The 26,120-nt window shown below is 41.6% G+C and overlaps 1 protein-coding gene across 4 annotated transcripts in view; it reads left to right on the top strand.

The window, feature by feature from the left end:
- The window catches only part of LOC139582698 (1-phosphatidylinositol 4,5-bisphosphate phosphodiesterase beta-4-like), a 132,186-nt gene that overhangs the window by 94,371 nt on the left and 11,695 nt on the right, over positions 1–26,120 (top strand). For all 4 annotated transcript variants that reach the window (XM_071412934.1, XM_071412936.1, XM_071412933.1 and 1 more), the window contains 11 exons: positions 774–869; positions 1,150–1,291; positions 1,575–1,659; positions 4,997–5,121; positions 10,578–10,629; positions 12,477–12,579; positions 14,692–14,856; positions 18,013–18,217; positions 21,515–21,603; positions 24,699–24,849; positions 25,036–25,088. In XM_071412934.1, the coding sequence (XP_071269035.1) occupies positions 774–869; positions 1,150–1,291; positions 1,575–1,659; positions 4,997–5,121; positions 10,578–10,629; positions 12,477–12,579; positions 14,692–14,856; positions 18,013–18,217; positions 21,515–21,603; positions 24,699–24,849; positions 25,036–25,088 (1,266 nt within the window). The remainder of the gene's footprint in view (positions 1–773; positions 870–1,149; positions 1,292–1,574; positions 1,660–4,996; positions 5,122–10,577; positions 10,630–12,476; positions 12,580–14,691; positions 14,857–18,012; positions 18,218–21,514; positions 21,604–24,698; positions 24,850–25,035; positions 25,089–26,120) is intronic.

The following is a 26,120-nucleotide window of genomic DNA, read 5'->3' as shown; positions in this document are numbered from 1 at the left end:
ATGGCTGCAGCATTGAAGGTCACCAAGAACACAGTGGCCTCCATCATTCTTAAATGGAAGATGTTTGGAACCATCAAGACTCTTCCTAAAGCTGGCCACCCGGCCAAACTGAGCAATTGGGGGAGAAGGGCCTTGTTCAGGGAGGTGACCAAGAACCCGATGGGAGAACCTTCCAGAAGGACAACCACCACTGCAGCATTCCACCAATCAGGCCTTTATGGTAGAGTGCCCAGACAGCAGCCACTTCTCAGTAAAAGGCACATGACAGCCCGCTTGGAGTTTGCCAAAAGGCACCTAAAGGCCTCGGACCGTGAGAAACAAGATTATCTGGTCTGATGAAACCAAGATTCAACTCTTTGGTCTGAATACCAAGTGTCACGTCTGGAGGTAACATGGCACCATCCCAACGTGGTGGCAGCATCATGCTGTGGGAGGTACTGGGAGACTCGTTCAGATCGATGGAAAGATGAACGGAGCAAAGTACAGAGAGATCCTTGAATGAAACCTGCTCAGGACCTCAGACTGGGGCAAAGGTTCACCTTCCAACAGGACAACGACCCTAAGCACACAGCCAAGACAACGCAGGACTGGCTTTGGGACAAGTCAACAATTTAATCAATTTTAGAATAAGTCTGTAACATAACAATGTGGAAAAAGTCAAGGAGTCTGAATACTTTCCGAATGCACTGTAAACGGGTGAAATGTTGTTTCATCCGATCAGCATCCAGGACCCAAACTACCCAGTTTATAATGAACTATTGTTGTGTGTTCAGGTTGTGGAGGAGGATCCAACAGAGATGTCTGAGGCCACAGAAGCTACAGACACCACAGACATCTCAGAGGCTTCTGAGGATAACAACATCAAGAAGGTTGGTTCAGCTGCTCTTTCTCTCTTTACTGGTCACAAACTAGCCTTGTCTCTCCCTACTGTTGAGTGTGTAGCCTTTTCTCTAAGCTCTAGCCAGTGTAAAGCTCTTTCTCTGGTCATTTATATATTGATAATGAGAGTGTTCCTAACTGACTTGGATGTGCTTTATAACTACTGTATGTGTTCTCAGACTGAAGGGCTCTGTGTGTACAGTGTGGAGACTGGAAGACAACAACGATGTGTGAGTGTAAAACGACAGTGTGTTTTCTGCTCCTGTGTAGACTGGAGAGACGACGGATGACGAGGAGGCTCTGATAGCCTCGTACACGTACGTAGGAGCCACCACCAACATCCACCCCTACCTCTCTGCCATGGTCAACTACGCACAGCCAGTCAAGTTCCAAAGCTTCGACGTCGCAGAAGGTAACCTTCAACAGTAATGCTAAATGAACTGGTTTAGTGAGTGTTTAGTTACGGTGATTGTTAAACTTCTAGAACTTGTACTGTAAAATGAAGCTGGTTCAAATGGTTTAGTTACTTGAGCTGTCATGGTGCAACATCAAAGTTGTGGGTTGTATGGTACACTTCTAGATGTGTCAGTTACATTAGTCAGATGTGCTCTCTCTTCCTCTCTTTCTTATTCTCTCTCTCTCTCTTTCTTATTCTCTCTCTCCCATTTGAACTCTACTGTCTCTTCTCTCTCCAGAGAGGAACATCCACCACAACATGTCGTCATTTAATGAGTCAGTGGGTTTGGGTTATCTAAAGACCAACGCCATCGAGTTTGTCAAGTATCCTTTGGTCGAGTGTCAACACTCACACAGCATGGAAATGCACACAGACTACATAGACACAATAAACACAATAATTCCTGACCTGTGAAGTAGTCAAGATGAGTCCATAGTCCTTTATGCTACTATTCTTCTTAATGAATTACGGCATCAAAAGTGACTGACTCCCTAGATTTTCTAGACGGCAATAAAACCAATATCCATAGTTGGTTCCTTGGACCTTTTTATCCATGCCAAACTTAGTGCAAAACCACGCCCACGGGTAACCTAGCAACATTCAAAGCCGAGCTGATTGGTCAGAATTCGGACGTTCCCTGTGACAAAGTAAATGTGTGTGAGAGAGGAAGAATGCTAGAGAGGGAATCTCCTCAGAGTTTGCTCGTGCCTGCTATGCCACAAACCACGGGAGATGCGCAGTTGCACGGCCTCATTTGACATTAGAAAGGCAAGCAACAAGTGACTCTGTAGATAGCTAACATTACATGATTGTCATTAATAGTGAATCAATGGAGCTAGCTTTGCCCATTCAGCTAGAGCTACTGTAGCTATGCAGCATCTCTTTTAGTTGCCAACTAGCACAAATATCATGTTGCTAAGTATCTCAATAGTCCTTTTGTAAACACGTAGATAACCACACTGAGCTAACACTAGACAACACACACTACTAGACAGCTTCAGCCCAATCGCTGTTGTAAGATAGAGTTGAAGTCGGAAGTTTACATACACTCAGGTTGGAATCATTAAAACTTGTTTTTCAAGCACTCCACAAATTTCTTGTTAACAAACTATAGTTTTGGCAAGTCGCTTAGGACATCTACTTTGTTTACATACACTAAGTTGACTGTGCCTTTAAACAGCTTGGAAATTTTCAGAAAATGATGTCATGGCTTAAGAAGCTTCTGATAGGCTAATTAGCATCATTTGAGTCATTTGGAGGTGTACCTGTGGATGTATTTCAAGGCCTACCTTCAAACTCAGTGCCTCTTTGCTTGACATCATGGGAAAATCAAAAAATTGTAAACCTCCACAAGTCTGGTTCATCCTTGGGAGCAATTTCCAAACGCCTGAAGGTACCACGTTCATCTGTACAAACAATAGTACGCAAGTATAAACACCATGGGACCACGCAGCCGTCATACCGCTCAGGAAGGAGACACGTTCTGTCTCCTAGAGATGAACGTACTTTGGTGCGAAAAGTGCAAATCAATCCCAGAACAACAGCAAAGGACCTTGTGAAGATGCTGGAGGAAACGGGTACAAAAGTATCTATATCCACAGTAAAACGAGTCCTATATCAACATAACCTGAAAGGCTGCTCAGCAAGGAAGACGCCACTGCTCCAAAACCTCCATAAAAAAGCCAGACTACGGTTTGCAACTGCACATGGGGACAAAGATCGTACTTTTTGGAGAAATGTCCTCTTGTCTGATGAAACAAAAATAGGACTGTTTGGTCATAATGACCATCGTTATGTTTGGAGGAAAAAAGGGCAGGCTTGCAAGCCAAAGAACACCATCCCAACAGTGAAGCACGGGGGTGGCAGCATCATATTGTGGGGGTGCTTTGCTGCAGGAGGGACTGGTGCACTTCACAAAATAGATGACATCATAAGGTAGGAAATGTATGTGGATATATTGAAGCAACATCTCAAGACATCAGTCAGGAAGTTAAAGCTTGGTCGCAATGGGTCTTCCAAATGGACAATGACCCCAAGCATACTTCCAAATTTGTGGCAAAATGGCTTAAGGACAACAAAGTCAAGGTATTGGAGGGGCCATCACAAAACACTGACCTCAATCCTATAGAACATTTGTGGGCAGAACTGAAAAAGCGTGTGCGAGCAAGGAAGCCTATAAACCTGACTCAGTTACACTAGCTCTGTCAGGAGGAATGGGCCAAAATTCACCCAACTTATTGTGGGAAGCTTGTGGAAGGCTACCCGAAACGTTTGACCCAATTTAAACAATTTAAAGGCAATGCTACCAAATACTAATTGAGTGTATGTAAACTTCTGACCCACTAGGAATGTGATGAAATAAATAACGGCTGAAATATATAATTCTCTCTACTATTATTCTGACATTTCACATTCTTAAAATAAAGTGGTGATCCTAACTGACCTAAAACAGGGATTTTTTACTTGGATTAAATGTCAGGAATTGTGAAATGTTTGTGAAAATGTATTTGGCTAAGGTGTATGTAAACTTCCGAACTTCAACTGTAGCAATACACTTGATATACAGTACCAGTCAAAAGTTTGGACACACCTACTCATTCAAGGGTTTTTCTTTATTATTTACTATTTTTTACATTGTAGAATAATAGTGAAGACATCAAAACTATGAAATAACACATGGAATCATGTTGTAACCAAAAAAGTGTTAAACAATTCAAAATATATTTATATTTGAGATTCTTCAAAGCTTTGCACACTTGGCATTCTCTCAACCAGCTTCACCTGGAATGCTTTTTCAACAGTCTTGAAGGAGTTCCCACATATGCTGAGCACTTGTTGGCTGCTTTTGCTTCACTCTGCGGTCCAACTCATCCCAAACTATCTCAACTGGTACTGTAATTCACAGATGACTTACCTCCAAAAACAATGCAACTGTCCATGAATTCGATGCTATTCATCTGGTCAGTCAGGCTGACTGCAATCACTCGCTAAAAAGCTACATAGTTTAATGCAACTTTATATCTAGATTTGGGAAAATACCAAAAAGGTATTGGTGGCAATGTTTTGTTTTGGTGGTGATTCTGTCTCTTGCGTTCTTCCTTCTCTCGTGCGCCTCTACTTCTCACAAAGGAACAATTGAACTCAATTGAACTCTGAATGTTGCTAGGTTTCTAGTAGGCGGGGTTTTGCACCAAGTTTGGCGTGGAGAAAAAGGACGCCCCCTGGACCAGAACTTACCAAGTTGCAACAGTTGTAACTTTGCAGTTTTAGGTCACCCAGATATGAGCCCATGATAGGGCTAGACTCTGCTGGATACTAGATGTTGTTTGTTTACAGTATCCATCTGTGGAAAACTGCCCTAGGAATGGGGAACACACACATTCCAGTGGGAATGCAGGACACAAACTGTTCCATTCTAAAAATAGGTCTGCGGCACGTTCGACTCGCTACACAAACACAGACAAACACACCACAGTTTCAACTTCCAGACCTCAGGTGCTGTACCATGTAATCCTACTGATCAAACATCATACCTACATACACCACACACATGCAAGCATAGACACACACAACTTCCACATGTATGTACACACGAACAAGCGCACACACACTCTTTCCCTCCCTCTGTCCCTGTGTTAAGTCCTGAATGTTTGCGTCCAGCTACAACAAGCGTCAGATGAGTCGGATCTACCCTAAAGGAGGCAGGGTGGACTCCAGTAACTACATGCCTCAGATCTTCTGGAACGCAGGCTGCCAGATGGTCTCCCTTAACTACCAGACCCCAGGTACTGGAGCATGTTAATCAAACTGCACATACAGACTCATACATAGATTCACATGACACACACACACCTCGCATAACCCTATACCACTGTTTCTCTGTAACTCTCCCATCTGAGGGTTGAGAGATTGAACACACACACACACGTGCAATGATAGATTCACATGCGACACACACCACACACACACATGGATAGATTCACATGCGACACACACATATGGATAGATTCACATGCGACACACACATATGGATAGATTCACATGCAAACACACATATGGATAGATTCACATACAAACACACATGGATAGATTCACATGCGAACACACACACTTGGATAGATTCACATGCGACACACACATATGGATAGATTCACATGCAAACACACATATGGATAGATTCACGTACAAACACACATATGGATAGATTCACATACAAACACACATATGGATAGATTCACATACAAACACACATATGGATAGATTCACATACAAACACACATATGGATAGATTCACATACAAACACACATATGGATAGATTCACATGCGACACACACATATGGATAGATTCACGTACAAACACACACATGGATAGATTCACATGCAAACACACATATGGATAGATTCACATACAAACACACACATGGATAGATTCACATACAAACACACATATGGATAGATTCACATACAAACACACATATGGATAGATTCACATACAAACACACATATGGATAGATTCACATACAAACACACACATGGATAGATTCACATACAAACACACATATGGATAGATTCACATACAAACACACATATGGATAGATTCACATACAAACACACACATGGATAGATTCACATACAAACACACATATGGATAGATTCACATACAAACACACACATGGATAGATTCACATACAAACACACATATGGATAGATTCACATACAAACACACACATGGATGGATTCACATACAAACACACACATGGATAGATTCACATACAAACACACATATGGATAGATTCACATACAAACACACACATGGATAGATTCACATGCAAACACACACATGGATAGATTCACATGCAAACACACACATGGATAGATTCACATACAAACACACACATGGATAGATTCACATACAAACACACACATGGATAGATTCACATACAAACACACACATGGATAGATTCACATACAAACACACACATGGATAGATTCACATACAAACACACACATGGATAGATTCACATACAAACACACACATGGATAGATTCACATACACACACATGGATAGATTCACATGCAAACACACATATGGATAGATTCACATACAAACACACACATGGATAGATTCACATGCAAACACACATATGGATAGATTCACATACAAACACACATATGGATAGATTCACATACAAACACACACATGGATAGATTCACATACAAACACACACATGGATAGATTCACATGCAAACACACACATGGATAGATTCACATACAAACACACATATGGATAGATTCACATACAAACACACACATGGATAGATTCACATACAAACACACACATGGATAGATTCACATACACACACATGGATAGATTCACATGCAAACACACACATGGATAGATTCACATGCAAACACACATATGGATAGATTCACATACAAACACACACATGGATAGATTCACATACAAACACACACATGGATAGATTCACATACAAACACACAAATGGATAGATTCACAAACACACATATGGATAGATTCACATACAAACACACATATGGATAGATTCACATACAAACACACATATGGATAGATTCACATACAAACACACAAATGGATAGATTCACATACAAACACACATATGGATAGATTCACATACAAACACACACATGGATAGATTCACATACAAACACACATATGGATAGATTCACATACAAACACACACATGGATAGATTCACATACAAACACACATATGGATAGATTCACATACAAACACACATATGGATAGATTCACATACAAACACACACATGGATAGATTCACATACAAACACACATATGGATAGATTCACATACAAACACACATATGGATAGATTCACATACAAACACACATATGGATAGATTCACATACAAACACACATATGGATAGATTCACATACAAACACACATATGGATAGATTCACATACAAACACACATATGGATAGATTCACATACAAACACACATATGGATAGATTCACATGCAAACACACACATGGATAGATTCACATACAAACACACATATGGATAGATTCACATACAAACAAACACATGGATAGATTCACATACAAACACACACATGGATAGATTCACATACAAACACACACATGGATAGATTCACATACAAACACACACATGGATAGATTCACATACAAACACACATATGGATAGATTCACATACAAACACACACATGGATAGATTCACGTACAAACACACATATGGATAGATTCACATACAAACACACACATGGATAGATTCACATACAAACACACACATGGATAGATTCACATACAAACACACATGGATAGATTCACATACAAACACACATGGATAGATTCACATACAAACACACATATGGATAGATTCACGTACAAACACACATATGGATAGATTCACATACAAACACACACATGGATAGATTCACATACAAACACACACATGGATAGATTCACATACAAACACACATATGGATAGATTCACATACAAACACACATATGGATAGATTCACATACAAACACACATATGGATAGATTCACATACAAACACACATATGGATAGATTCACATACAAACACACATATGGATAGATTCACATACAAACACACATATGGATAGATTCACATACAAACACACATATGGATAGATTCACATACAAACACACACATGGATAGATTCACATACAAACACACATATGGATAGATTCACATACAAACACACATATGGATAGATTCACATACAAACACACATATGGATAGATTCACATACAAACACACACATGGATAGATTCACGTACAAACACACACATGGATAGATTCACGTACAAACACACATATGGATAGATTCACATACAAACACACATATGGATAGATTCACATACAAACACACATATGGATAGATTCACATACAAACACACACATGGATAGATTCACATACAAACACACACATGGATAGATTCACATACAAACACACACATGGATAGATTCACATACAAACACACATATGGATAGATTCACATACAAACACACATATGGATAGATTCACATACAAACACACATATGGATAGATTCACATACAAACACACATATGGATAGATTCACATACAAACACACATATGGATAGATTCACATACAAACACACATATGGATAGATTCACATACAAACACACATGGATAGATTCACATACAAACACACACATGGATAGATTCACATACAAACACACATATGGATAGATTCACATACAAACACACATATGGATAGATTCACATACAAACACACACATGGATAGATTCACATACAAACACACATATGGATAGATTCACATACAAACACACATATGGATAGATTCACATACAAACACACATATGGATAGATTCACATACAAACACACATGGATAGATTCACATACAAACACACACATGGATAGATTCACATACAAACACACATATGGATAGATTCACATACAAACACACATATGGATAGATTCACATACAAACACACATATGGATAGATTCACATACAAACACACACATGGATAGATTCACATACAAACACACATATGGATAGATTCACATACAAACACACATATGGATAGATTCACATACAAACACACATATGGATAGATTCACATACAAACACACATATGGATAGATTCACATACAAACACACATATGGATAGATTCACATACAAACACACACATGGATAGATTCACATACAAACACACACATGGATAGATTCACGTACAAACACACACATGGATAGATTCACGTACAAACACACATATGGATAGATTCACATACAAACACACATATGGATAGATTCACATACAAACACACATATGGATAGATTCACATACAAACACACATATGGATAGATTCACATACAAACACACATATGGATAGATTCACATACAAACACACATATGGATAGATTCACATACAAACACACATATGGATAGATTCACATACAAACACACATATGGATAGATTCACATACAAACACACACATGGATGGATTCACATACAAACACACATATGGATAGATTCACATACAAACACACACATGGATAGATTCACATACAAACACACACATGGATAGATTCACATGCAAACACACATATGGATAGATTCACATACAAACACACATATGGATAGATTCACATACAAACACACACATGGATAGATTCACATACAAACACACACATGGATAGATTCACATGCAAACACACACATGGATAGATTTACATGCGACACACATACAGATTGTACTTATTATTTGCTTCCTGTTGATGAAGAGTCATGTTACCCCCTACAGCACACATGCTCTTACAGACACTCTCTCTCTGCCTCTCTATCTCTCTTCCTGTCTATCTATCTAGGGGGTTTTTCCTAGCCACCGTGCTTCTACACCTGCATTGCTTGCTGTTTGGGGTTTTAGGCTGGGTTTCTGTACAGCACTTCGAGATATTAGCTGATGTACGAAGGGCTATATAAAATAAACTTGATTTGATTTGATTTGATCTCTCTATATGTCTCTCTTCCTTTCTCTCTCTCTCACTCTTCCTGTCAATTTCAATTTAAGGAGCTTTATTGGCATGGGAAACATATGTTTACATTACCAAAGCAAGTGAAATAGATAATAAACAAAAGTGAAATAAACAATAAATAAACAGTAAACATTACACTCACAAAATTTCCAGAAGGATAAAGGCATTTCAAATGTCATGTTATGTTGTAACAGTGGCTCTCTCTCTCGCTCTCTCTCTTCATCTGTCACACACACACACACACACTGTGATCCCTGTAGTCAGCAGATGCTGCCCCATGTCTGAGGGTGATGGGGTTGGAACATATGGCTCCCTGTGAGTGGGCGTGTAGGGCTGGAGGGGATGAGGGTCGGGGTAGAGAGAGAGAGGGAGGAGAGGAGGAAGAGATGTCAGTAAGGTGGAAGATTCCCCCCTTTTCTCTTCTCTCTCCCTCTGGTTTGAGCACAGCAACACTGCAGAATATGACTCTTGAATTGTTGAAGAAATCAACATGTCACAAATGAATTTAATCAACCAGAAAAATAATCTGTGTGTGTATGTCTATGTCTGTTGGCATACTGTGTGTGTACGCTTCAAGAAGAGTGTGTGTGGGTCTGCTTGTGACTGTGTGTCTATGATTTCCATTGTAATAACACCTATACGGACTCTCTCTTGTCTCAGATCTGGCCATGCAGTTGAACCAGGGAAAGTATGAGTACAACGGATCCTGTGGGTTAGTGCTGCTGCTCCTCCATCCCCCACCCTCCTTCAATCCCTTTATCTGCCCCTTCCTTTCCGAAAGCTCAACAATTAAAGCGTTTCACATCTCATAAGTGGTTGCCGGCGGGCTCACTCTGCCACTATCTCATTGATGGGGCTCCCCTCCTTTTATCCTCTCTCTCTCCCCCTCTCTCTCTCTCGCTATCATGCACTCTCTCTCCTTTCTCTCTCTGTCTCCCCTCTCTCCTTTCTCCCCCCTCTTCCTCTGTCCTGGGGCTTTCACTACTAAAGTCAGATAGTTCATATGGGAGGAGATCAGTAATGACAGTAACACCCCTATCTCCTAATGCTCTCCTAATGTGACTTTCACCCTTAACTAATGTCACACACACACACACACACACACACACACACACACACACACACACACACACACACACACACACACACACACACACACACACACACACACACACACACACACACACACACACACAGGTCTCTCCTGATGCTCTTCTAATGTGACTTTCACCCTTAACTAATGTCACACACACACACACACACACACACACACACACACACACACACACACACACACACACACACACACACACACACACACACACACACACACACACACACACAGGTCTCTCCTGATGCTCTTCTAATGTGACTTTCACCCTTAACTAATGTCACACACACACACACACACACACAGGTCTCTCCTGATGCTCTTCTAATGTGACTTTCACCCTTAACTAATGTCACACACACACACACAGGTCTCTCCTAATGTGTCTCCTGTCCTACCTCAGCTGGTGCACACACACACACACACACACACACACACACACACACACACACACACACACACACACACACACACACACACACACACACACACACACAAACACACACACACATGGGTATCTGCTAATGCTCTACTAATGTGACTTTCACCCTTAACTAATGTCACACACACACACACACACACACACACACACACACACACACACACACACACACACACACACACACACACACACACACACACACACACACACACACACACAGGTCTCTCCTAATGCGTTTCCTGTCCTAATTCAGCTGGCATACACACAGGTCTCTCATAATGCGTCTCCCGTGCTAACTCAGCTGGCACACACACAGGGTAGAATCACAATCATTGTCATCATCATTAGGATTCAGGCTAACTTACTGTAACAGTGTGAGCAGGAATATAAATTATCTAGCACCAATTATCCTTTTTGTACTGATTGATACAACCACCAATCCATTTATCTTGATATGGAAAATAGCTATGCACCATCTCTACAACACGATTTAGATGTAATTGTTAAAAGAGCTGAAAACACTGTATAACACATTTATAAACACTATACTAGCACATTACGGAACGTGTTTAGAGCGGCAAACAGCAGTAGAAACAATAACAAAACAAATCCCCGCCCCTGTTTCGGTAAAAAGCTGAGGGATGGGGCTGGAGAAATATAACCACTCTCAAATTCACAGACAGAGCTATGGATGCAAGGACTGACCATCCATGATATGAAAATGATAGTTCTAACCATGTTTTGAGGCTATACAGTGTTTGTTTAAATTTACTTTGTTTACAAACATTGGAGTAAAACAAGCTTATATTTTGGGTTCTGATGGGGTTTGACAGTTGAACTAAGCTCATGAGGCATTTATACGTTATATCCTTCAAAAATCAGTGGGTATATATCATTAATGTATAAGTCCAAAAATGGATGTAGCAACTTCAGATTGCCCCTTTAAACATAGAGTTAGAATTTTTTTTGACCCTTCTGGGCCACGGTCCCTCCTTTCTCTTCCCAGGTATCTGTTGAAGCCAGACTTCATGCGTCGCTCAGACAGGATGTTTGACCCCTTCTCAGAGACACCTGTGGACGGGGTTATTGCTGCTACCTGCAGTGTACAGGTACGAGGTCAGGAGTTCAAAATTCACAGCACAGAGAGGGAGATGGAGGTAGATGGGGTGTATTGTAGTGTATCTGCACATGATCACCGTATTAATAAGAAACCAAGAGAGAAAAGCAATACAGTTGAAGTCGGAAGTTTACATACACTCAGGTTGGAGTCATTAAAACTAGTTTTTCAACCACTCCACAAATGTCTTGTTAACAAACTATAGTTTTGGCAAGTTGGTTAGGACATCTACTTTGTGCATGACACACAAGTCATTTTTCTAACAATTGTTTACAAACAGGTTATTTCACTTATAATTCAATGTATCACAATTCCAGTGGGTCAGAAGATTACATACACTAAATTGACTGTGCCTTTAAACAGCTTGGGAAATTCCAGAAAATTATGTCATGGCTTTAGAAGCTTCTGATAGACTAATTGACATCATTTGAGTCAATTGGAGGTGTACCTGTGGATGTATTTCAAGGCCAACCTTCAAACTCAGTGGCTCTTTGCTTGACATCATGGGAAAATCAAAAGAAATCAGCCAAGAACTCAGAAATATAATTGTAGACCTCCGCAAGTCTGGTTCATCCTTGGGAGCAATTTCCAAATGCCTGAAGGTACCACGTTCATCTGCACAAACAATAGTACGCAAGTATAAACACCATGGGACCACACAGCCGTCATATTGCTCAGGAAGGAGACACGTTCTGTCTCCTAGAGATGAACGTACTTTGGTGCAAAAAGTGCAAATCAATCCCAGAACAACAGCAAAGGACCTTGTGACGATGTTGGAGGAAACAGGTACAAAAGTATCTATATCCACAGTAAAACGAGTCCTATATCGACATAACCTGAAAGTCCCCTCAGCAAGGAAGAAGCCACTGCTCCAAAACCGCCATAAAAAAGCCAGACTAGGGTTTGCTACTGCACATGGGGACAAAGATCGTACTTTTTGGAGAAATGTCCTCTGGTCAGATGAAACAAAAATTGAACTGTTTGGCCATAATGAACATCGTTATGTTTGGAGGAAAAAGGGGGAGGCTTGCAAGCCGAAGAACACCATCCCAACCGTGAAGCACGGGGGTGGCAGCATCATGTTGTGGGGGTGCTTTGCTGCAGGAGGGACTGGTGCACTTCACAAAATAGATGGCATCATGAGTCAGGAAAAGTATGTGGATATATTGAAGCAACATCTCAAGACATCAGTCAGGAAGTTGAAGCTTGGTCGCAATGGGTCTTCCAAATGGACAATGACCCCAAGCATACTTCCAAATTTGTGGCAAAATGGCTGAAGGACAACAAAGTCAAGGTATTGGAGTGGTCATCACAAAGCCCTGACCTCAATCCTATAGAACATTTGTGGGCAGAACTGAAAAACTGTAGGCGAGCAAGGAGGCCAACAAACCTGACTCAGTTACACCAGCTCTGTCAGGAGGAATGGGCCAAAATTCACCCAACTTATTGTGGGAATCTTGTGGAAGGCTACCCGAAACATTTGACCCAAGTTAAACAATTTAAAGGCAATGCTACCAAATACTAACTGAGTGTATGTAAACTTCTGAACCACTGGGAATGTGATGAAAGAAATAAAATCTGAAATAAGTCCTTCTCTATACTATTATTCTGACATTTCACATTCTTAAAATAAAGTGGTGATCCTAACTGACCTAGGACACAGATTTTTTACTCTGATTAAATGTCAGGAATTGTGAAAAACTGATTTTAAATGTATTTTGCTAAGGTGTATGTAAACTTCCGACTTCAACTGTACCTGTGCTGGGAAGCGGGGAAACCTTAAGCTCACTTGTGTGAAGTTCACTATTTTACAACTTAATGTTAGATGGTTCCTCACCCTGAAAGTAGTCTATAGGCCAGGACAAACTGTACATCTGTGGTCCAGTTTTCTTTAAACAGCCAGGACAAACTGTACATCTGTGGTCCAGTTTTCTTTAAACAGCCAGTACAAACTTCAGCTAGCTTTAGCCACCGCTAGCTAAAAATCCAATATCAGTAATGTGAGCATATTTTTTTAAATGATGTCCGATCATTTGGCCATTTTCAAAAAAAGTTGTATTATTTTGTATTTAATTGTTGTTTGACTGGATGTGTATGTTCTCAGGTGTTTTCTGGTCAGTTCCTGTCTGATAAGAAGATTGGGACCTACGTAGAGGTGGACATGTACGGGTTGCCCACGGATACCATCCGCAAAGAGTTCCGCACCCGCATGGTGATGAACAACGGCCTGAACCCCGCCTACAACGAAGAACCTTTCGTCTTCAGGAAGGTACAGAGGAGAGGAGAGAGGGAGGGATGGTAGGAGGAGAGGAGATAGATATAGATGGGAGGGAGGAGGAGAGAGGGATGGGATAGGATATGATATGAAGGGAATAGGAGGAGAAGGGAGGAGGAGAGAGGAATGGAAGAGCAGGAGAGGTATTAGACAGGAGAGACTGGAGAAATGGCTGAATGTAGAGAAGAAGACAGGAGAAGAAAATGTAGAAGAGGAGAATACTAGAAAGGTATAGGAAATGTAGAAGAGGAGAATACTAGAAAGGTATAGGAAATGTAGAAGAGGAGAATACTAGAAAGGTATAGGAAATGTAGAAGAGTAGAATACTAGAAAGGTATAGGAAATGTAGAAGAGGAGAATACTAGAAAGGTATAGGAAATGTAGAAGAGGAGAATACTAGAAAGGTATAGGAAATGGAATAGAAAAGAACACTTCATTCAATGCTGCATTGGTTGTTTACTGGTAGGTATTGGAGTTTAACAGCTTAGGGAGTAGCAAAGGGGGGGGGGGGGGGGTTGGAGGGGATTGGGGTGGAATTTATGTCCCTGTGGTACTTAGAACTACTCAGTGTGTCTGCAGAGAAAGAGAGGAGAGGAGAGGGGGAGAAGCCATGAAGGGAAGAGCGGAGAGGAGAGGGGGAGAAAGCATGGAGGGAAGAGCAGAGAGGAGAGGGGGAGAAGGCATGGAGGGAAGGGCGGAGAGGAGAGGGGGAGAAAGCATGGAAGGAAGAGCGGAGAAGAGAGGGGGAGAAGGCATGGAGGGAAGAGCGGAGAGGAGAGGGGGAGAAAGCATGGAGGGAAGAGCGGAGAGGAGAGGGGGAGAAGGCATGGAGGGAAGAGCAGAGAGCGGAGAGGGATAACAGATGTATAGCATGAGAGAGAGAAGGCAAGACAAAGAGAGCAAATAGAGGAAGAGAAGATTAGAGACAGAATGGGGATGAGAGGAACAGAAGATTAGAGACAGAATGGGGATGAGAGGAACAGAAGATTAGAGACAGAATGGGGATGAGAGGAACAGAAGATTAGAGACAGAATGGGAATGAGAGGAAGAGAAGATTAGAGACAGAATGGGGATGAGAGGAAGAGAAGATTAGAGACAGAATGGGGATGAGAGGAAGAGAAGATTAGAGACAGAATGGGGATGAGAGGAAGAGAAGATTAGAGACAGAATGGGAATGAGAGGAAGAGAAGATTAGAGACAGAATGGGGATGAGAGGAACAGAAGATTAGAGACAGAATGGGATTGAGAGGAAGAGAAGATTAGAGACAGAATGGGAATGAGAGGAAGAGAAGATTAGAGACAGAATGGAGATGAGAAGATTAGAGACAGAATGGGAATGAGAGGAACAGAATATTAGAGACAGAATGGGAATGAGAGGAAGAGAAGATTAGAGACAGAATGGGGATGAGAGGAACAGAAGATTAGAGACAGAATGGGATTGAGAGGAAGAGAAGATTAGAGACAGAATGGGAATGAGAGGAAGAGAAGATTAGAGACAGAATGGGGATGAGAGGAAGAGAAGATTAGAGACAGAATGGGGATGAGAGGAACAGAAGATTAGAGACAGAATGGGCATGAGAGGAAGAGAAGATTAGAGACAGAATGGGAATGAGAGGAAGAGAAGATTAGAGACAGAATGGAGATAAGAGAAGATTAGAGACAGAATGGGAATGAGAGGAAGAGAAGATTAGAGACAGAATGGGGATGAGAGGAACAGAAGATTAGAGACAGAATGGGAATGAGAGGAACAGAAGATTAGAGACCGAATGGGGATGAAAGGAACAGAAGATTAGAGACAGAATGGGGATGAGAGGAAGAGAAGATTAGAGACAGAATGGGGATGAGAGGAAGAGAAGATTAGACACAGAATGGGGATGAGAGGAACAGAAGATTAGAGACAGAATGGGATGAGAGGAACAGAGGTGGACAGGGGGAAGGACCTTGAGAACAAATAGAAAAAGAGGAGATGGGGGAGAGAGAATGGAAAGAGAGGGAGGGATGTGGGGCAGAGATTGGGTGTGTGTGTGTGTGGGGGGGGGGGGTGATGATGTGTGTGTGACTCCAGCTCCAACACACATCATCAGTCATATCCTGCTGCCGCAGTGCTGCTGGACACACACACACACACACACTGCCATCAGGAGGGCCATCTCACACCGTGCTGCTGGACACACACACACAGACTGCCACACCGTGCTGGCAAAAGACTTGCAGAGTTGCACGCACTTATACACAGACATTCACACATTTAGACATGCATGCATACACAGCTGTCTGGACACACACACACACACACACACACACACACACACACACACACACACACACACACACACACACACACACACACACACACACACACACACACACACACACACACACACACACACACACACACACACACACACACACACACACACACACACACACACACACACACACACACACACACACACACACACACACACACATACAGCTCCATTCCCTGGACACACAAACATACGTATTGCACACACAGCTCCATTCCCTGGACACACAAACATACGTATTGCACACAAAGCTCCTCTCCCTGGATGTGTGAATGTGTGCTTGCTGATGAGTTAATGGTTCTGTAATGGCCTGGTCTATGGGCTATTGTTCGAAACAGATACAGTGGAGAGCCTAGCTACAGTCTATTATCATCACTGCTGGGTATATGCTACTGTCATCAGTGCTGGGTATATGCTACTATCATCACTGCCGGGTATATGCTACTGTCATCAGTGCTGGGTATATGCTACTATCATCACTGCTGGGTATATGCTACTGTCATCACTGCTGGGTATGTGCTACTGTCATCACTGCTGGGTATATGCTACTGCCATCACTGCTGGGTATATGCTACTGTCATCACTGCTGGGTATATGCTACTGTCATCACTGCTGTGTATGTGCTACAGTCATCACTGCTGGGTATATTCTACTGTCATCACTGCTGGGTATATGCTACTATCATCACTGCTCTGTGATAACATGTTCTACCTTACAAACTGACTCATTCTAGTGAAAAAGGTATGAATCTTAACTTTCTTTCCTATTTCTCTCTCTGTCTTTCTCTCTCACCCCTCTCTCTCTGTCTTCCTCACTCTCTGTCTCTCTCTCTCTCTCACAGGTGATTCTGCCAGACCTGGCTGTGCTGCGTCTAGCTGTGTATGATGACAATAATAAGCTGATAGGTCAGAGGATTCTACCATTGGAGGGTCTACAGGCAGGATACAGACACATCTCTTTACGCAACGAAGGGAACAAGCCTCTGTCTTTACCCACCGTTTTCTGTAACATAGTCCTTAAGACCTACGTACCCGAAGGCTTCGGAGGTGAGGAGACACACTGACACACACACACACACTCGCTCCCTTGCAAATACACAGATGTACTTTCTCTACAGAATTGTAGGTTAAGGGCACCAGAGGCCGTGTCTGTTTGTGTGTGTGTGTGTGTGTGTGTGTGTGTGTGTGTGTGTGTGTGTGTGTGTGTGTGTGTGTGTGTGTGTGTGTGTGTGTGTGTGTGTGTGTGTGTGTGTGTGTGTGTGTGTGTGTGTGTGTGTGTGTGTGTGTGTGTGTGTGTGTGTGTGTGTTTGTGAGAGAGAACCCTATTGGTCTACAGATGTGTGCTACTGAACTCTATTCAACTCTATATTATTCACTCATAAACACTTGAGTATGGAGACTAGGGTTGCAACATTTTGGGGAATATTCAGAGATGGAAACTTTCTGTGGGAATTAACGGGAATATATGGGAATTAACGGAAATATATGCAAATTAATATTAATTTAAATGTAGATGTTTTTTGCATTAGATATATTTACCATATCATACGGAGACAGAAACATAAACCTTTTATCTTATCATAAGTAGACATAATTGCAAATTATTAAATCCTTCCAATATACATTTTTAAAACAATTTAGTTATGAATTGAACTTTGAATTGACTCTTATGAATTGACTCTTCACATGGGATCATTTCACTGAACAGCAAAGGAAAGGAAATATTGAATGATCCATCGCATCTCCCAAAAACGTTTTCATCTGTAAAATGATAGTCGAGAAACTAAAGCTTTGGTTGTCTTCCTCTCAGGCTTCCATGTCTTCTCCCTGGACCTCCTCAATGTCCTCCTCTTGAACATCAGACTGAGGCATCATCTTCACTGTCACGTTCCAACCTTGTTGAGGATGGCTCGTTGTCAGGCACAAAAGCCTCAAATTTGCCCGGATGGCCACCAAATTTTCAACCCTTGTATTGGTCAACCTGTTGCGTGCTTTGGTGTGTGTGTTCCCAAACCAGTTGCGCTCTGAGGCGGCTGATGTTGGTGGGATTTGGAGGATGATGGAGGCAACAGGGGAAAGAGCATCAGATCCACAAAGTTCCTTCCACCAGGTGGCTGATGAGATATGTTGGCACGACTGCAATATTGCATCTCTAGCCCAAAGCCCTTGCTTGGAAGTGTACTTCGCCAGACTGCTAAGAACCTTGCCATTCTTCACATGTGATTTGGCACAGTATTTGCAAATGTACACAGCTTTTCCTTCTACATTAGCTGCAGTGAAATGTCTCCACACATCAGATTGTGCCCGTGGCATTTTCCTCTAAAGATTAGAAAAAATGTGTTTAAAAAAATAAAAATCTATGTACAGATAAATAGTTAAGCAGTTAGATTAAACAATTGCTTTGTAAAATAAATGTTTTAAAATTAAACATGTATGGAAACAGGTGAATTAACACTCCTCAGTTAGCAGGCTCAAGCAAGCGAAAACCCACATGGTAGCAAAAACTAACTAGCAAAAATTGTGATAACAAGTTAGAAATTATTTAAACACACTTTGCTGTAGGCTACTATTTACTAGTTAACAAAAAATAATGTACGTCATTTAAAATATATTCACCTCACCCAGTATTGTAATCAAAACTTACCAGAAAGCATGTAGTCCTTGGCTCAGACAATGTAGTAGTGTGGGCTCAATATCATCTCATTAGTGTGCAAGATCTTGAGAATCAGCTGTACGTGTGATGGAAGAATGCACTGTGCATGCAGAGGGTTGCAATTCCATTGAATTGGGGATAGTTTAACCAAAATATGCCACAAGACCTAGAATTGCCTTTTGTGTATCCCACAAAAAAGGTTCACTGTTATAAGCTAACTTTTTTGATGAATTTAAGCAAAATTCCTAAAATTCCGGGGCTTAACTTCCCATGGAAAGATTTCTGAAATATTCTGGCCCTTTGCAACCTTAATAGAGACCTTATTAGTCTATACTGTGTGTGTGTGTGTGTGTGTGTGTGTGTGTGTGTGTGTGTGTGTGTGTGTGTGTGTGTGTGTGTGTGTGTGTGTGTGTGTGTGTGTGTGTGTGTGTGTGTGTGTGTGTGTGTGTGTGTGTGTGTGTGTGTGTGTGTGTGAGAAGAGCTGGGAACATGTGCTTGCGTTGTCCCTTTCTCAGCTGGTCTTTTGTCTTTCTCTTTCCTACCACACACACACGGTCCAATTTATATCTCCATTCAATTTATTCATAGTAGATACTGAAGTGGATGCAGAAGGCTCTGGGGAGAGGGAAGGAGATGAGAGGTAGGACAGAAGAGGAGAGAAGAGAAGGAGGTGAATAGAGGAGAATTTGAAGAGAGGAGAGGTAGAGGAGAGAAGAAGAAAGAGGGAGATTCATTGTTATATTTATTACTTTTTGTGGGTGCTTATATTTGTCCTATTTCACACATGAACACGTGTGTATTAATACGCATGTATGAATTGGAAATGTGTTTATATCCCACTCCCTGGGACACCCTCGGGGGAGTGGGTCATGGCCAGGTTCCGAAGAGGATGAGGAGAGACAGTTAACAAACTGTCCCTCCTTCCTTCCGTCCCTCCGTTCAGGGTGTGCTGCCCTACAGTGTATTCTACATCAGAAGTAATGACACAGAGCAAATGAGGATGGTAGCAGAGCTAGTGTAATAGCCACTTATAGAGAGACACAGGCATGGAGATACACAACATATTTGAATAGTCCTTAAGCCAAGCCAAGGCAATCATTATGATGATAACCCATAAGCACTGTTGAAAGGCTGTGTGAATGTTTAAAATCCAAATAATGGGAGCATCATTCTCTGTTTTTTGCAGGAGGCTTTCATATTATCTACTCAAATATATACAGATGTAGGATTTTAATTTGATCACCCTGTTGCAGGAGAATTGCAATGCAGGAAATGTAGAACTTGTAGTGTATTTGAGGATTAAAGTATTTTGAAGTTTGTAATTTCCACTTTGAAATGTCAGACTTGATTTTCCCATAGAAAATAATTATCAACTCATATAAAAATGTCCATGAATTATAATCTAGATAATATTCATATTTCCTGTTGCTGCAGGATTATTTTCCTACTGTGAGAAACTGGCTCAAATTAACATCCTACATATGTACCTGCTTAATTTCATTCAATAGAATGTTGCTACTGCAGTAGAACGTTGTCATCTTTGCTTGTCTTTCTGTATAATGACTGTGTTTAGACTTTAAAAAACGATGGTACCTCAAGTACATCAAATATGACAATACATTACATTGAAGTTCCAACACTCCATTCCAGTTCAGTTCAGTGTATTGATTAATCTCCTGTCTTCTCTCTAGCCATCGTGGACGCCCTGTCAGACCCCAAAAAGTTCCTGTCCATAGCAGAGAAAAGAGCGGACCAGATGAGAGCTCTGGGGATTGAAACGGTACATGTAACATATTGTATGTGTTGTAGCCAACTGGTCTATTGTGCGTTGGAGTTGGCTACAGCACGTACACTACAGGTCCAAAGTTTTATATTTTGTATTTGAGATTCTTCAAAGTAGCCACCCTTTGCCTTTCATGACAACTTTCCACACTCTTGGCATTCTCTCAACCAACTTCACCTGAAATGGTTTTCCAACAGTCTTGAAGGAGTTCCCACATATGCTCAGCACTTGTTGGCTGCTTTTCCTTCACTCTGCGGCCCAACTCATCCCAAACCATCTCAATTTGGTTGAGGTCAGGGGATTGTGGAGGCCAGGTCATCTGATGCAGCACTCCATCACTCTCCTTCTTGGTCTTCCATTCCTGTGGCGGTCCTCATGAGAGCCAGTTTCATCATAGTGCTTTTTGCGACTGCACTTGAAGAAACGTTCAAAGTTCTTGAAATGTTCCGTATTGACTGACCTTCATGTCTTAAAATAATGATGCACTGTCGTTTCTCTTTGCTTATTTGAGTTGTTCTTGCCATAATATGGACTTGGTCTTTTACCAAATAGGGCTATCGTCTGTATACTCCCCCTACCTTGTCACAACACAACTGATTGGCTCAAACACATTAAGAAGGAAAGAAATTTCACAAATTAACTTTTAAGAAGGCACACCTGTTAACTGAAATGCATTCCAGGTGATTACCTCATGAAGCTGGTTGAGAGAATGCCAAGAGTGTGCAAAGCTGTCATCAATACAAAGGGTGGCTACTTTGAAGAATCTCAAATATGAAATATATTTTGATTTGTTTAACACTTTTTTTGGTTACTACATGATTCCATATGTGTTATTTCATAGTTTTGATGTCTTCACTATTATTCTACAATGTAGAAAATAGTCTAAATAAAGAAAACCCCTTTAATGAGTAGGTATTCTAAAACTTTTGACCGATAGTGTATACAGTACTCAGTTTATTAGGTAGGAAAATGATTTGCTCCTACAGACAGTGAGTCACGTGGCCGTGGCTTGCTATATGAAGCAGGCAGACAGGCATCGAGGCATTCAGTTACTGTTCAATTGAACATTAGAATGGGCAAAACGGTGACCTAAGCGACTTTGAGCGTGGTATGATCATTGGTGCCAGGTGCGCCGGCTCCAGTATCTCAGAAGCGGCCGGCCTGCTGAGCTTTTCAACATCCAGTCAGCGGCGGTCCTGTGGGCAAAAATAGCTTGTTGATGAGAGAGGTCGAAAGAAAATGGCAAGAATCGTGCAAGCTAACAAACAGGCAAATAACGGCGCTGTACAACAGTGGTGTACAGAACAGCTTCTCGGAACGCACAACTCGTCGGTCCTTGTCACGGATGGGCTATTGCAGCAGACGACCACACCAGGTTCCACTCCTATCAGCTAAAAACAAGAAGAAACGTCTCCAGTGGGCACGCAATCACCGACACTGGACAATTTAGGAGTGGGAAAACATTGCCTGGTCCGACGAATCCCAGTTTCTGTTGTGTCATGCTGATGGCAGAGTCAGGATTTGGTGTTAGCAGCAGGAGTCCATGGCCCCATCCTGCAAGGTGTCAACGGTACAGTCTAGTGGCGGTGGTGTAATGGTGGGGAGAATGCTTTCCTGGCACACGTTAGGTCCCTTGATACCAAGCAACGATTGAACACCACAGCTTATCTGAACATTGTTGCTGACCAGGTGCATACCTTCATGGCTACTGGGGGGAAGTGGTGAAAAAAGTACCCAATTGTCATACTTGAGTAAAAGTAAAGATACCTTACTAAAAAATTACTCAAGTAAAAATGGAAGTCACCCAGTAAAATACTAATTGAGTAAAAGTCTAAAAGTATTTGGTTTTAAATATACTTAAGTATCAAAACTAAAAGTACAAAATTTAAAAAATAAATACTTTTTCAAGCAAACCAGACTCCACATTTTTCTTGTTTTTTACATTTACGGATAGCCAAGGGCACACTCTAACACTCAGACATAATTTACAAACAAAGCATTTGTGTTTAGTGAGTCTGCCAGATCAGAGGCAGTAGGGATGACCAGGGATGTTCTCTTGATAAGTGTGTGAATTTAACCATTTTCTGTCCTACTAAGTATTCAAAATGTAACGAGTACTTTTGGGTGTCAGAGAAAAAATGTATGGAGTAAAAAGTACATTATTTTCTTTAGGAATGTAGTAAAGTAAAAGTTGTAAAAATGTAAATAGTAAAGTACAGATACCCCAAAAAACAACTTAAGTAGTACTTTAAACTATTTTTTCTTAAGAACTTTACACCACTGCTGGGGGGTCCGACCCTGTACTAGATGGGTGTACCTAATAAACTGGCAACTGAGTGTATATCAAATCAATCAAATAAAATTTTATTTGTCCCATTTGCCGAATACAGCAGGTGTAGACTTTACTGTGAAATGCTTACTTACGAGCCCATTCCCAACAATGCAGAGTTAAACCTTTATTTTTCTAATATAGTTAAATAATAAAAGGAAATAGTAACACAATAAAATAACAATAATGAGGCTATATACAAAGAGTACCGGTACTAAGTCAATGTGCAGGGGTATGAGGTAATTGAGGTAATACAGTGCTGTGAAAAAGTATTTGCCAGCGTATTTCGTGTGTGTGTGTGTGTTTTGTGGGTGTGTGTTTTATGGGTGTGAGGGTATGTAGTGTGTGTGTGTGGTTGTGTTGTTCTCATCACAGTATAGGATAAGGTTGAAGATGAGTTGCTTTGGCTACTGGTTTAGTAGTCTTAGTAGCTGTCTACACTCTTAGAAAAAAGGTTCCAAAAGGGTTCTTCGGCTGTCCACCATTTTGGGTTCTTCAAAGAGTTCTCTATGGTGACAGCTTAAGAACTGTTTTAGGTTCTAGATAGCACATTATTTTGTCCCTGGGTAATAGAATGTGCTTTGGGATGGGTAGGAGAAAATACTAAATATAACTATCCCTCCATCTATATGGAAATACAGTAATGATTGAAAAGTGCGTGAGAAAGATTTCTGTCCATAGACCTGAAACGCCCTCCTGTCTTCCTCTCTCTCTTTCTCTGTCTCTCTCTTTCTCTCTTCTCTCCTCCTCTCCCTCTCTCCAGAGCGATATAGCAGATGTACCAAATGAGAGTTCGAAGAACGACAAGAAAGGGAAGATAAACGCCAACGTGAAGACCAACTTGACGCCACAGACCAGCTCAGACCCGGCTCAGTCTTCTACTTCTGCCCAGAACAACACTGAGACCAAGAAGGGTACGACACACACACACACACACACACACACACACACACACACACACACACACACACACACACACACACACACACACACTAACACACACACAGACCAGCTCGGAGCTGGTCTAGACCTCTACAGTACATCACACATCTCACTCACATTGACACAATTGAGCTGTTTTTCCATTTCTGTCTTTGTAGATATAAATGCACTGGTGCCTCATGTGAATATTGATGACTTGAAACAGATGAAGGTGAGGCATAGGTTACCTTTACCCTGATTGTTACTACTGGTCCCTAATATCTGACCCCTACCACCTATATCCTGCTGATACTATTGACCCCTAATATCTCACCCCTACCACCTATATCCTGCTGATACTATTGACCCCTAATATCTGACCCCTACCACCTAAATCCTGCTGATACCACTGACCCCTAATATCTGACCCCTACCACCTATATCCTGCTGGTACTACTGACCCATAATATCTGACCGCTACCACCTATATCCTGCTGGTACCACTGACCCCTAATATCTGACCCCTACCACCTATATCCTGCTGGTACTACTGACCCCTAATATCTGACCCCTACCACCTATATCCTGCTGGTACTACTGACCCATAATATCTGACCGCTACCACCTATATCCTGCTGGTACTACTGACCCATAATATCTGACCGCTACCACCTATATCCTGCTGGTACCACTGACCCCTAATATCTGACGCCTACCACCTATATCCTGCTGGTACCACTGACCCCTAATATCTGACCCCTACCACCTATATCCTGCTGATACCACTAACCCGTAATATCTGACCCCTACCACCTATATCCTGCTGATACCACTAACCCCTAATATCTGACCCCTACCACCTATATCCTGCTGGTACTACTGACCCATAATATCTGACCCCTACCACCTATATCCTGCTGGTACCACTGACCCCTAATATCTGACCCCTACCACCTATATCCTTCTGATACCACTAACCCCTAATATCTGAACCCTACCACCTATATCCTGCTGGTACTACTGACCCATAATATCTGACCCCTACCACCTATATCCTGCTGATACTACTGACCCCTAATATCTGACCCCTACCACCTATATCCTGCTGATACCACTGACCCCTAATATCTGACCGCTACCACCTATATCCTGCTGATACCACTAACCCCTAATATCTGACCCCTACCACCTATATCCTGCTGATACCACTAACCCCTAATATCTGACCCCTACCACCTATATCCTGCTGGTACCACTGACCCCT

The sequence above is a fragment of the Salvelinus alpinus genome, chromosome 8 (genome assembly GCF_045679555.1).
Source record: "Salvelinus alpinus chromosome 8, SLU_Salpinus.1, whole genome shotgun sequence".
Taxonomy (NCBI): domain Eukaryota; kingdom Metazoa; phylum Chordata; class Actinopteri; order Salmoniformes; family Salmonidae; genus Salvelinus; species Salvelinus alpinus.
The sequence above is the reverse complement of the archived record's forward strand: the minus strand, read 5'-3'. Positions and strand labels throughout refer to the sequence as shown.